This window comes from Apteryx mantelli, chromosome 8 (assembly GCF_036417845.1).
Source record: "Apteryx mantelli isolate bAptMan1 chromosome 8, bAptMan1.hap1, whole genome shotgun sequence".
Lineage (NCBI taxonomy): Eukaryota > Metazoa > Chordata > Aves > Apterygiformes > Apterygidae > Apteryx > Apteryx mantelli.
In genome coordinates this window covers 26,553,477-26,568,057 of record NC_089985.1, presented here as the reverse complement: position 1 = coordinate 26,568,057, position 14,581 = coordinate 26,553,477, and the positions used below count along the sequence as shown (strand labels likewise).

Genomic DNA, 14,581 nt, shown 5'->3' with positions numbered 1-14,581 from the left:
GGAAGAGCAGTGATCAGAATTCTGCAACTTGCACTTGGTAGCTTAACATTGTCATGAATACCAAGGAGAAGGTAGTATTTCTTTTTTTTTTCTCCACATAGAAAATTCCTAATTAAATGTATGACATGGTTTTCTGTGTTCTTAGCAGAGGGTCCAAAGATCAAATCAGTTTTATTGCATTATCATCCTGCTGCAGAAGCATTTCCATTAGGAAAGCAAGTAGTTCTTAAGAACATGTACAGAAATATTTTCCTTACTGATTCTTACACTCTGTGCGGTGAAAAAGACTATTTCTAGAGTCACCTGCAAACCGTGTTCCATGAGCACTACTCTTTAGAATGTTGTTAGACTTTTTAATCTTTTCTCAGTGCTGTTATTATAGTAATAAACCTAAAGGTTTTTTTAGCTATCTGTAAAGTTAGGGGTTTGCTTTCAGGTAATTGATTACACTGAAAATTTAATAAAATTTATAAAATGTCATGGTTAAAGTGAAGATTGTGTTTTCCTTTCCTAGGTTGTCAAACTGAAGCAAATAGAACACACACTGAATGAAAAGAGAATATTACAAGCAGTGAACTTTCCTTTCCTTGTAAGACTGGAGTATTCTTTTAAGGTAATCATTGTTTTGAAAGTAGTTGTTTGAGTTTCAGGGAGGTGTACACTCTAACTTTACAATACAATAATTTCACAGAAATTGAGCAAGAGTTCAATCAATAAGATATTTAACATCCTTTAGAAATGGCTAATGCAAAATTAATTTTTCTGTCCATTATGGGTTATATAAAAATACTTTCTCCTTTGTGTCTCATCTGGAAAACATTATGACATCTCTCTAAAAATTCACACTTTGGGATGCCTCTTTAAACCCTCTCTTGAAGGGCACTGTGAATTTATAACTACTGAGGACAATAACATCTTAAGCTGTTATAGCTAAATCCAGAGTTCATGCATCAGTTATTCCTCATAGCTTTCTGGAGGATCCTGTCTGCTGTGACTGTACTTCAGGCAGCCCTCACCTGGAGCAGTGATGGCTGAGCCCTGACAAATCTTGTGTGGGAAGTTACCAACGCCAGTTTTCTTTCTCTGCTGGAGGTTACTGTCTCCACACAAAAGCTGGCAGAGCAGAACACGTGTTCACACTCTCTCTGCTTTAATAAAAACTCATGTGTTCTAGCTTAAGATACTGGTAAAGACAGCTTTAGATTAAGGTGCAGTTCAGGAGTTTGCACTGAAACAGCGGAGGGGCTGGCATGTGTTCTCCTCCACTGGTTAGGCTGGTAGCTTCAAATGGCCAAAATTCCACTGGAGTTTGGTAATGTTTTATACTGCCACAGCAAGATTCATCAGAACTCGCAAGTCACTGCCCCCATGGGATTTAGGTTAGATGCCTTACTTTAGACAGCATACCTTTATGTGACTGCATGAGTGTTGTCATCGTTGGCTTTATCTGGGGGAAAAAACAAAACCCAAAGTGCGTTTCTGCTGGATAAAATTTCATTTCTTACATACGCAGCTCAATTTTGAAGTATACTGTAGAGATTTTAAAGACTAAAGGGAACATCTGAGAAATGAATTTTACTATCTTGATGATTTGATGGTATCATAAATTCTTCCTCTTCAGGTTATTTAACAACTGAGGCTTCTTAGCAGTTTAAATTCTGTGTGCTTGAGTGGATGTGCCTGCGTGTGTATGTACACATGCGTGAGCGTGAGTGTGTGCTCACACACTTGGATCAGTTGTGGGGCAGAATCTCAGGACTAGCTGGTGTCTCTGCTGTGCCCTAGAACGACTGCCAAAATCTGTGCCAGAACCTTTCGGGGAACTGGTTGAGATGCATCAATTGTCAGGAAGCTTTCAAAGTTCCTGCGTGTACATGCACATGCACACACCATCTCACCAGATACTAATTGGAAGGATATCTTCAGAACAAAACAATCTAAACTCTCCAAGATTTTCCTTGTCTTGCTAGGAAATCGGTTGTTGTACAGCAGAGAGCTTTTAGGCAGCATTCTATCTTTGAGAAAAACCAAAGGATGTACCTGATGAATTTTATGGAGAGGAAAATTTGTAATTGTTCTGCAGATATTTGTGAGATATTTACACATGAGGCAAGTCTTAATGACAATCTTAACCAGGAAGGAAAAAACTTTGAGATTAGCTTCTAATTTCAAGACAGTATGCACTAGTCAGTCTGTAAAGAAACTTAATATTTTGCTAATTAACAGTGATATGTGTCCTCCAAATTTACAAAAAAATCAGATTTGTTAAGATTAGGTTATTTCTTTTTGTCAAGTCAAGTGTGCCTGCACTTTTTCAAGAATTTCTACCTGTGTTGCTTTACATTTGTTAAGGTAATTGGATGCCTAAAATCTTTCTTTTGTTCTTTAATAAAACATACTGTGCTTGGAAATTGTTTCAAAGAGATTATAGAATGTCTAATATATCATGTGTATTTATTTGCTTCCTTAGGATAATTCTAATTTATACATGGTAATGGAGTATGTCCCTGGTGGTGAAATGTTTTCACATCTAAGAAGAATTGGAAGGTTCAGGTAAGAGACTTGATGATATTATTCCTTTAAAAAGGCTTTACAGTGCTAATTTGTGAGAGGAAAGAAGGTATCAGAAAACTGAAGAAATGAAACTGAAAGAAAGAATTTTAAAGGAGTAAGTGCTTTTAATTTTGCCCTTTCTCAGTGGACTAAAATAATCAGACAGTGGAAAACTTGTAATTACTTTTATTACTATTCAGTTAGTTAATGCAGGCTTTCATGATCTATGCAAGATATAATCTTGAAATTCATAGTCATAGTCACTGAAATTGATCACAGTTTCTAAAATTAAAAATTAAAGCGTAAGGTTTTTTTGTAAGTTTTATGTTGTGGAATACACTCATCTTGATTTTCACGTGCAATTTAAAATGAAAAACTTAAACTAGATTTAGAGAATAAATATTTTAATTATAAAATGCTTGCTACTTGCTTTTTTTGTGTTACGCAGTAAAGGAAACACTTAAAAGATATTTAAATAGTCTGTCCCTGACAATCTTGTGGTTAACTCAGTATCTTAGTATAGTGTGGGGATGCTTAATATTGTTTTACTTCTTTGCAGTGAACCACATGCACGATTTTATGCAGCTCAGATAGTGCTAACATTTGAGTACCTCCATTCATTAGACCTCATCTACAGAGATCTAAAGCCTGAAAATCTTTTAATTGATCAGCAAGGATACATCCAGGTATGATATTCTTCATATATTTAGGGAGAGGAGCCTTGTCTTGTGTTGCAGGCTAGGTAATTCTAGCAAATGTGTTTAAATGGTCTGTTGAAGCTAGTTGGCATGTTAGCCTATATTCAGGGAACGTTAAAATGCCCCATGGCTTAATAACAGTTGAAACTCTTGGATTGAACTTCCTCTGATTAAAACTAAATATGTTTGGAGATGTCTGCATTTGAGGGAGTTGTCAGGATTTCCCTCATGGCCTGTGGAGAGAAGTAGGCATCTGTGTGGCTCTGTTCGTCTGGCCTATTTTATGCATCAGCCCTGATCTGAGGTGAAAGGTGTCCTAAGTAGCCTGAGATGATCAGCTTAGATGTTGACATCTACAATATAGTACCTAATCTCAGTCAAATGAGTCCCAACCTTGGAGAGTCCTAACCTTCTCAGGAAATCTGGAGGAAGTGCTGAGTTGAGCAGAAAAAGGAGGTTTCCCTGTGCATGGAGCCCGAGGATTATATGAGCAGAATCACTCCGGACAATAGTCACAAGTAGAGAAGCCAGGCAGCAAAAAGCACAGGCAAGCCCTGCCAGCGTGGCTGCGAGAAAAAGCTAAGGAAGGAAGCTTTTGGAGAAGTACTGGCACTGGATCTCTGAGCAAAGGGACTGCCTTCATGAGTTTGGGGGTTTTTTGTTTTTGTTTTTTTTAACTTACATTATAGATTTAAAATTAAAAATTATTTTGTTTGGGGAAACAAAAGCTTGTGTGCATTCTTGATAGATGCGCAGAAGCATAGCAAAGTAAAACCTGTTCCTGATCAATTTTGTTTGAAAGAAACAACCTGCAAGTCCTCAGATATAGATAGATGTATTAACTTCATACAGCGCAACTGTCAGAATCAAATTGCAAGACATTATAATTTCAAGAAAACTCCCATAAGGCATCATTTGCATATGCCTTTAGTATGTTAGCTCTACAGTCCTTCAAACAATGGAAAGGAAAATTACTATTTAGGCAACTTTGAGTCATCAACCCTATAATTGAAACTTTAAAAACAAAAAATCTCAATGCTTTTTATCCACTCATGACCTGAAAGCATGAATAGAACTACAAATGATAGTTTGCAGTCGGGATAAGAAAAAAGATTGTTTGCAACTGGTATGCTTTCAGTAAGTTTTCCATATATAACACATATGCAAAAAGGTTATGTATTAATAATCTCATGTTGATGTTCTTGAAATGGAAAAAATATCTTCTGGATTAACATGTGTGATCTTTTGACTGGCAACACGTCCCATCTTGGGGGGGTAGTGAGAGCTGTTCTTACTTGAAATTCCCAGTCATCTTCCACATGACAACATACCTTTGTGGTAAAGTTAGGCATTTATCTTTCCTTTTGCAGTTTTTTGCTTTTTGCGGTAGTTTTTAATGAGTGGTGCTTGAGGAACTTGTTTGTGTGGTGAGCAAGTGACTTCATACTGAGCTCAGTCATCGAACAGTTAAAAGTTGGGGGTGGTTTGGGGTTGGTTTGTTTGTTTGTTTGTTTTCTGTTCCCATGATACATTCTCTGAATGTAGTAACTGGCAAGGTAAAGTGTATTTTGTACTCATGCTGAAAACAAGAAAACTTGTTCTGAAGTACTTAGTAAATATTAATGTCTGTATAGACACATCTATATTCAGTAGTGTTCTGATGATTCTCTGGTTGCTTTTCTTACACTGATTTGCACTATACCTGGTGCCAGTTTGTCTACATCGGTATTCAGGTCTCAGGAGATGAGACTCACCTGTCCAAATTCAGATGTCTTCAAAGTAGTGTCTGTATTGTTTATATTAGAATTATTTATCTAAATTCCCTGTATTACCAGTGGAGAGAAACATGAGACTCCAGGACATGATTCATTTTTCCTAGTGTAAATAACTAAGATCAGGTGAATCACATTCTAGAAGTGTCTGATTCTTTCGATTGACTAGGAGAGTCTGGATTATGAGATAAGAAATGTAGACATTTACAATATGAAAGTCTAAAATCAGGGGAAATGAATTCAACCCTTGGTGACAGGATATTTTTTACCTTTTAATACTCTGGTTTGCCGCCTTGTTCACTCTCTTTGCATTTACTTGCATCTGAAGTCAGCAGATAGCTAGTGTTATGCAATGGGTACTATGCCTTCTGTGCTCCATACCAGAGGTGTACAGTGGTCCACTTTTCCTTGTCTTCTGACAAGAAGTGAAAGTGCAGGAAACCGTAAAGGTGAAATGTTGCTGATGAAACACTTCTGTCATCATTGCTAAACTGAATGGTCAAGTGGAATGCTTCCTAAGCTAAAATGAAGTATATGGGAAAACAGAGTACCAAGACTGGACTTTCCATTATCACATGTGCACGATACCTGCCCATATTATGAGATGTTAGACAGAATTTTGTCTCAGGATCCTGAAGGACGTTTTGAAGGACTCTGAAGACAATGCAGGGGACTTAAGACTAACAGTGAATCGAAGGGTGGAAGTATGTCTGGAGATTAGATTTCTTCGTTACGCAAGACACCCAGCAAATAAGGGAGGACCAAGAACTCCCTGCGATGGGCCTGGAAACTCAGTCCTCCTGCCTCATGATTGGACTTGCATCCTTTAAATCCTATGTTCAATCAGCCAGTAGCACTGTGGAGGATGTTGGTAAGTATCTTTTGGCATATATGGATGTAGCTGATATTAAAAATATAATAAAGACCAGTTATTTGTTCTTTTTTTTTTTTTCCAGGTTCATACTGGATTCTGCTTAGTAGTCTGTCTGAATCCTGCACCTCTATGAATATGCTCAAAATCTCAACTATAAGAGAGAGCATCTCAGAATTGCAGTGCTGCAAATGACTTCTGTTTTACAGCATCTTCTCATGGCACCTCCTCATCTTCCTTTTAGTTCCTATGTTTATGTGATCAAAATGACAAGCAAGAAGATGGTATACAGCAACAAGCACTCTGCAATGCCTTGCAGTCTTGGTACAATGGAAGCCCTTCTTCCCTCATTGTGTCCTGCTTTTTGCCTTGCCAGAATTAAACAGAAAAATTCATAATGAAAATGTTTGTTGAGAGAAGTGGGAAGGATTAATATTTTGTTATTTCTAACTGTAAAATAAAATTGCATTCACAACAAAATAACACTGTAGGAAGAACAGAAATAATTTTGTTAATGCACTTGGGGAGCTCTGTGAATGTGAAGTTATTCATAACTTCCTGCAGGATTGTTGACTTTAGTATGCAACGATGTATCTTTGTGATAGTGAACAAACCACTAATGATGATAGGTCCAGCAGTCAGTCTTCCTACGCGAGGTTGGTTAGCTGCCACTACTGAACAGAGTAGGGCTTTTATGTTCATATGTTGATACTGCAGCTCCAATTAGATTTCTTGTAGAAGCTCCATACATTTTCTCTTTGAATTTTGAAGCCATTTCTGGCCATCCCATGTGTGCAGTGCATTCTTCTCGCATGGACTGATACTCATTCATAAACACAGAAATGATTCAGTGTTGACTGAATCAGGTCTATATTGTGAGCCTGTCGCCCTCTCCATTTAATTGCAGGCATGATTGCTGCTGTTTCTACGAAAACCACAGTGAAAGCTGGCTTGTTTCGAGTTTGGCTTGTTTAACTGTGAGTATGTGGCATAAGGGTATCAGAGCCATCAGCACAGGTTATTGCACAATTAGCAATGGTTACTGTTGTGGTACAATGTGCTTTCTTAGTGAATGGTTTGAATATGATACCAAGAAGAAAACACAAGAAACGGATCCTGAAACAAGCATAGACTTTATAATTTGAACCCAATCTCAGAATTTCACTTGTATTCTGCTGGCTTCTATATGCATTATGCAATATGGTATGGGAAAAATCCTACAGAGGATGATGAGATAGTATGGAAAATGCTGAGAACTTTCTCCAGAAAACATGATGAGTGGAACGAAGGCTTTATAATGGACAAGAACTTGCCATCTGTGAATACGATTACTGCTTAATTTGCCAGGAAACTTTACATTACTTCATAACATTTCTCTGGGAGATATCCCCACTCTTCAGATAAACAAGCTGGACTCTGGCGATGCTGTCAAAAATACTCAGAACCAGAAGTTACTGGAAGACCTCTTTTCTGTTGTCTAATTCCCACAGTAATTTTCCATATAACCTTTATACACTTATGCAATAAAAATTTCCAAATTTACAAGACTCGCTGGTATCTTGACCCTTTTTGTGATCCATTTGTTTGTCAGCTAAAGGAGAAGATAAATATCTTGTTCACATTCACATTCTTTAAGCTTTCAGCAATATAAACAGTCTGTGAAAAGTATATATATAAAAAAAAGATTAAAGTAATTACACTACATAAATGAGACTAATAAGTCATAGTTCCCACTGATTTTTGAATTATAAATAGTAGCTTGTGTGACTTAGGGAATACCTATTTTGCCTTATTTATTTATTTATTTATTAGTTTTATCGTGAGAAGCCTTCTAACAAATTTCATCTGAATTCAAATATCAGAAAAATTGCCTGTATACGATGCACCTAACTATATGATACCATCCAATCTGAGAGACGAGTTATTTCTCTGTATAAAATTGCTTTCTGTATTATTTTATTTTATTTTTTCGTTTCTCTGTAAAAGTGTAATTACAGTCATTTCCTTTTCTTCTGATGCCAGGTCACAGACTTCGGCTTTGCAAAAAGAGTAAAAGGAAGAACTTGGACGTTATGTGGAACTCCAGAATACCTGGCACCTGAAATAATTCTCAGCAAGGTGCTCTTTCAGTTTTATGAATGATAATTGTCCTGTTGTTCAGGCCACGCATTTGATGCAGTTAAAAATTGTCAGCAAATTATTAAACTCTGAGGGATTTGCTGGTACTTCTGAAAATCAAGTCTTGACTAATCAACTCTTACTGATACAAAATAGAATTGATGCAAGTATTTTCTAGTGTATTAAAAATTACTCCACAGCAGGGGTTTTCGTACAACAATACAGAACTCTACGTATGCTTGCCAATAACTTGTGAAGGAAGACAGGCTTTAAAGAAACTGTAGTTAGGTTATTTAATTAGTATCCTTATCATAACAGCAGGTCTGAGTGGTTACATTCTGAAGTGGTAACCGATAGAACAGAGCTCCAGAGATAACAAGAACTGCATATTGGATGAATCAGAAGTAATTAGATAACTAACTGCAAGAGTTTTAAAGCACTCTGAATGAAACTGAATATGAAAAAGTTCAAGTTTTGAGCATAAAGTACATGCAGTCTAAGCTTACATCAGTTTGTATCTAATACTTGCACTAACATGTTTGAACGAAGAAGAAATCTTACTGTAATATAGCTTTTCAAATGCAGTTCTTCATGTCTTGCAAAGGAAAAATATCTTTACAGATGATGGAACTACTTCTGACATCATGTTAATTTGTGCATTTAATGTATGGTTTAATTAAATGCCCTTTGCAGTTCTTTAAAAGTAAATAGGAAGTACTTTTATATGGGAAGAAAATGTTGATTGTTTGCAGCTTTTGGGGTAGAGTTATCTTTGGCCCTATTCAGCTAAAGCAGCAGAAGAAAAAACTGCAATGCTTCTACTACCATTTTTCCAAAATGCAATTCTTCAGAAAAGACTGAATTTTAACCCTGAGCTTGGTAAAAGATCTTAGGGAAGAAAGTTGTACTTACATGTGTATAATTGCTGAGGTTGGGTTTGGGGATTTTTTTTGTTTTGTTTTGTTTTGTTTTTCATTTTTTACTATTAAATAAGATTTACTTAATAACTTTATGCTCAGGCTTTTGAAAATCAGGTCATAAATGGATCAACAACTGCTAATTAACTAAATTTTTAAGCTTATATGGATAACTAGTTTACCAAAAATGAAAATTTCAATGTACTGATATATGGATAATCAATTAAAAAGATGACAGTTATGCAGTATAGGAAGTACTCTTATGTTTAATGACAATTCTTCAAGCTTTGGAAAAAGTTTTAATATTTCTGTAACCAGACTATTCGGAGAAAGAGTTGTGCTCATCTCTGTCACTTAGGGTGCATTGTCACACCTGTGTAAAGACATCACTGAAACTCAGCACAGAAATATGCACAAAATGTTTCAGGTTCACCAGTGACTTAAGTTTTAAGTATGTAAGCTGCTGGCACATGAGAGCTTCAGTTTATTTTGAACTAGACAATAAGTTCTGTATTAAACAGGCAAGAATGTATTTGCTTTCCTTGTATTTTACAAATACATTGGAAATCTTAGACTATGTTAAAAATGATACTAACAGTAATATTTCTCATTCTTATCCCAGGGTTACAACAAGGCAGTGGATTGGTGGGCATTAGGAGTGTTAATTTATGAAATGGCAGCTGGATATCCCCCGTTCTTTGCAGATCAGCCCATTCAGATTTATGAGAAGATTGTGTCTGGCAAGGTGAGTGAAGGCTCCATGTGTTTCTGGAAATGCAATTGTTTTGTTTCTCATTGTTATTGCAGAACCTGATATTTGTGTGGAGTTCATGCAGAATTCAGTGGTTGCTAGATATTTAGCAATTTGGACAGTGTGGGAAAAGTTCCTAACGTATATTACTTAAGTACAGACATTGTTACTGTAATAATAAAATTGATGTTTTAAAAATCTGGACATTTGCTACTTTTACTGTTCCCTTCCTTCACCTTTAAAAATGCAAGTTATTAGATTTACAGACATTGTGATATTATATCATTTTACACTTGGATAAAAATGATCCAACAACTGTTATGTGTATACTTAACTTGCCTGGCTATTTTCTTTATTGAAACATTTTTGCACCTTTTGAGAAGCTCTAAAGAGTTTCCATGATTCGAAGTAGATTTCTTTAATTCTGCAACAGCAAAGTCCTGTAGTTCAAGACATGTCTAATGTTTGTCCAGCTTTCAGTGTTATATAAAATTGTTAAAAAATATTTTTTCCAATTTTTCCCTTTTATTCCTCATGACAATCTCTTAATGCGCTAAAAGCGTGATAGTGTGGTGATTCTGTTGTTCTCCTGCTAGCCCCTGTCTCGTTTCTTTGCGCTCACTTGATTTGTTACAGTTCTCTTCCTTGCTCCTGCGTATGCCTGTGCCTTGCCACAGTGCTTAGGTAGCTGTAATCAAGGGAGGCGCCGTAGCGGGCACTGTGGTGGAGTGCAGTGCGAGTCCTTTGTAAGACCTCATTTAAATGAAGAAGGTCTTGTTGGTGTGTATGCTGACAAATCCCCTTTCATAGGGGAGGCATAGTTGCTTCAGTTTCTTGAATGAGCTAAGATATATCAGCAGAAGTACTTTTTCTGTAAGTGTAAATCAGTAGTGATGTGGAAAAATAGAACTACAACAGCAAAAAAAAATATTTTTTTTTTATTGTAATTGAGGCCCAAATAGCTTCCTAAGGCTCATTTTTAAATCATATCTGTTTGGCTTCATGTTGTTGCAGTAAGGGGGAATGCATGTATTTCTCTGATACATGTTTTCTTAAGTGAGAGTTACTTTGAGATGTAAAAAGGGAAAAGCTAAACATGGGTTAATTCATGAGGAACTCTTTTTTTGAAATTGCACAAAATACCAAAAATGAATGTGTTATATAAGCATGATATAATTAGAAGAAAATTTAGGCATTAGCTACATAAGGGTGTTACTATTCAGTTATGCTGGAATGTGAATTTGCAACGCACAAAGTGCTTTATGGAAATTCCTCTGGTCAAACACTCTTTTCAAAAGGGGTAGAATAGTTTCTCTCAGGAAACTCATGAACACTTCATTCGCATAGTTTCTGTACTGTAAATACCTAATCAACTGTGCAGTATCTTCCTACGCCAGCAGCTTCTTGGGAGAAATGTGAAGAAAAGTAAGGAGTGACGTGAAGAAAAGGAAAGCTTAAACTGAAGTACTAAGGCGTAGAGGGCTCCACGCTGCCTTCCGAGGGACAGGGTTGGAAGGCTACTTCTTGAGCCGGTCAGAAAGAGGCTGGGAAAAGCATACTAAAATATTCTTTAGCAAGTAAGCCCAATCGCTTGTCCCCTGGCAAATGACACCTTGTTCATGTTTTGTTGAATGTCAATGGTTAAGTCTATGCTAAATGTTAAACTTTTTTCTTTTAGAGTAGCTATAAATACAATATTTAATGAACTTATATTGAGTAAAGGCTCTGTGATTTGGCAGAAACTGTCTTGTGGTTTGGTGTGACTGCTTCATTTAAATTCATCTGATGATTCTTTGTTGTAAACACTAAATCAAAATAATTGGAGTAGAATTATAAAACCAATGATCAAATTTAGACTGGAAAATAGATGTACAAAAGCACGTAACCTTTATGTGTAGTCCTGGACAGGTCAGCTAGTATTTTCTGTTTGTGGGAGCTGTATAGCCAGCTAGTTTTATCCTTCAGTAAATTAGTAAAGGTATCATTAGTGAAGGGGAAGAAATCGCTGGAGTATTGATTTTAAAAAGAAGCCTGAAAGCATATTTAGTTTTCTTTTCTCGGTCTGCATAAAGTTTTGCTAGGTCATTAAATATGAAATTATTCTCTTTGCCATTACTGTTTCTGCCCCAAAGCATCATATGTTTCATTCCAGTACATTCAGCTGTAACTGAAGTGTTTATGAAATGAGACTGTGCATCATGTACAGTGAATTGTTTGCATTCCTTTTTAATGTATTGAGGAGCAGAGTGCAAGGAGATGCCATATTTGCATCCAGTTTGTTTCTAACTTGGACTTTGCTCTTCCTGAGGCAAAATGATTGAATTACTGAAATATCTGTTTGTACATCTAAGGAATGTTAATGATCTGTTATATGGCATAAATAGGAAATTAATATGAAATTTGGAAGAAAAGTGGTTAATATATGTGATACTGTGTTGAAAAGGTTGCGTGAACAGCTGACCCACGTTAACCTTTTCCATTTGCTTGCCTGTGCTCTAACTAAAGAAAACTACACAGCTAGCCAGTCACTGCAACCTAAATGTTTCTTGCAGAATGCAGTGAAATGCAGTAATGCTGAAAGGAAGGCAGGAACAATGTAAAAATTAAAAATAAATAAATGTAAATGTAACTTTGGAAAGTTGCATTTCAGTATTCAGTGAGTGTACATCAGTATACCTGTTATATACAGTTTTTCTTCTGGTGTTCCATCTGTAGAGAAAAAGTAAAAACAGTGCAATAATTATGAGAGATTTAGATAAGTTTACTTTGCAGTTTACTTCCTTAGTCAGGGAGAAAGGAACAACTGATATTCTCAGGAAAATGCAAGAAACGGCAAAATATGAGCAGTAACAGAAAAAGAGAAAGACAAGAGGAGAAAAAAAAGTGGTAAATATAGTATTAGACTATAAATAGGTAGGTTTCACTCAGAGGTCTTATCTGTTAAGCTAAGCCAGTTCCTAGCTAAGTGACGTTTAATTTGTTCACCCCTTAATGAAACTGGAAGACAAGTATGTTTTGGAAGTGGTGGTTGTGTTTCAAGCCATGGTCTTTTTATTGAGCATGGAATGACTTTCCCAGAGTTGTTTGGGTGGTGGAGGAGGGCATGAGGGAGGTTAAGTTGCTTTAGAAGTTCTTTTTTGAAAGAACTTGTAAGACTGTGATCCTTCATCTGTCTCCATGAATGTATTTTAACTAAATTGCTGTTTTTTAAAATGAACTCAAATTTTATCTTCTAAAGAAAGATTTCTCTCCGAAAGAAAAAAAAATTGACTATTTTTTGCAATGGTATCTAATTTGCTCTGTATTTTTACTATTGATCATCTAATCTTTTTTTACCAAGTCCAAAGATTGGAGGGTTGTAGAAACAGCATTAAACTCAATTTCTGGAAATTCTTACATTCAGTTCTCAGCTAGCAGTGTATTTCCTGTATAACCTTAAGTAAGCCATACACTCTAACTCATGCATTTAGTTCTCTACTTAAAAAAAATGGAGTTAACATTTCCTTACCACTCACCTGTCTAGGTATAATATACATTAAACACTGCTTCTCATATACTACTACTTCTACTATAGAGGTATACATAACCTTGACAGATAAATTTAAGCAATGTCCTTGATTATCAGACCTCTTGATTTCACATTATCTTTTTATTTTAAATGATTCTATGTTCTGCATTTATTTCACAGCTGACCAGCTGAATATAGCAAGTGTCAAATACTGAAAACTATGGGCATGACAAATAAAACTTTTTGGCTGTTTTCTTTCCCTTTCTCCACTCTCCAATTTCCAATTCTGTCAGTAGATCTTTTGCTAAGTAATTATATCCTGTGAATCATCTTCGAGTATTTCTTAGCCAGGTTAAAATGAATTCTGTTGGCAAGTAAAACTCATTTACATGCTATATTCAAACAGTGTTGTGTTATTTATCTAAGAGTTTTGACATTGGTGTATTTAGTTATCAGAAACAGATTACAGTACAGCATAAAGTTCCAGATTGAATTTTTGTGTATGACTGCAGAATGTAGAATTACTTCAGAGTGTGCATGTATACACACTATACTCCTCTGTGTGTGTGTGTGTACATATATATGTATATAAATACACACATACATATGCATACATACATATAAAATCTTAAAATTTGATCCTAGAAGTTAGTTGAGAATGAGTTGAGATGTGTTGGTGAGATACAATTTAGTCAAAGTTAAATTCAGCTTTTACATCATTCTTTCATTATAGTAATACTTTCCCCACTACTCAATCAGATCTAGAAACTTTCAGTTCAAGAACTGAAAGATGGACAAGGTGGTGCCATTGATTCAAGGCTCCGTGGAACAGAAATGCCTATGCAATTATAATCATATCTCTTTTCCCACATTCCTACTTGATGAAGAACTTTAGAAGAACAGAAAATGGCCCCAGTGTTTCCTTTCGTATGAACATTGTGTCACCTCACAGAAGAATCGAATTTATATATTGTTTTTAATGTTCTGGATATGTATTTTCAGGTACGGTTCCCGTCACACTTCAGTTCAGACCTAAAGGATCTTCTAAGAAATTTACTCCAGGTAGATTTGACCAAACGATATGGAAATCTCAAGAATGGTGTAAATGACATAAAGAACCACAAGTGGTTTGCAACTACAGATTGGATTGCCATTTATCAGAGAAAGGTAAGATACCTTCTTTTCAAAACTATTACAAGTTTTTGGAGAGGAAGTCAAATCTGTTTTTCTAATTATTTTGCTTATTTTTCTTTTCCTAAATCTGTCACTTTAATTAAACTGAGAATAGGTGAAAGTAGCTTAAATTTGAGAGTCTGAAGAATATGTATCAATGGACTTAAAATACCAACAACAAACAAGCCTATCCTTAACATCTGTGTACTTTCCTGTTCTG

The 14,581-nt window shown here is 35.8% G+C and overlaps 1 protein-coding gene across 2 annotated transcripts in view; it reads left to right on the top strand.

Moving 5' to 3' along the window:
* The window catches only part of PRKACB (protein kinase cAMP-activated catalytic subunit beta), an 82,053-nt gene that overhangs the window by 59,458 nt on the left and 8,014 nt on the right, over window positions 1–14,581 (top strand). The window contains exons 4-11 of one of the 2 annotated variants that reach the window (XM_067301001.1): window positions 515–613; window positions 2,471–2,553; window positions 3,113–3,239; window positions 6,139–6,218; window positions 6,802–6,871; window positions 7,917–8,012; window positions 9,552–9,674; window positions 14,191–14,355. In XM_067301001.1, the coding sequence (XP_067157102.1) occupies window positions 515–613; window positions 2,471–2,553; window positions 3,113–3,239; window positions 6,139–6,218; window positions 6,802–6,871; window positions 7,917–8,012; window positions 9,552–9,674; window positions 14,191–14,355 (843 nt within the window). The remainder of the gene's footprint in view (window positions 1–514; window positions 614–2,470; window positions 2,554–3,112; window positions 3,240–6,138; window positions 6,219–6,801; window positions 6,872–7,916; window positions 8,013–9,551; window positions 9,675–14,190; window positions 14,356–14,581) is intronic. The other variant, XM_013961422.2, reaches the window with a different exon arrangement.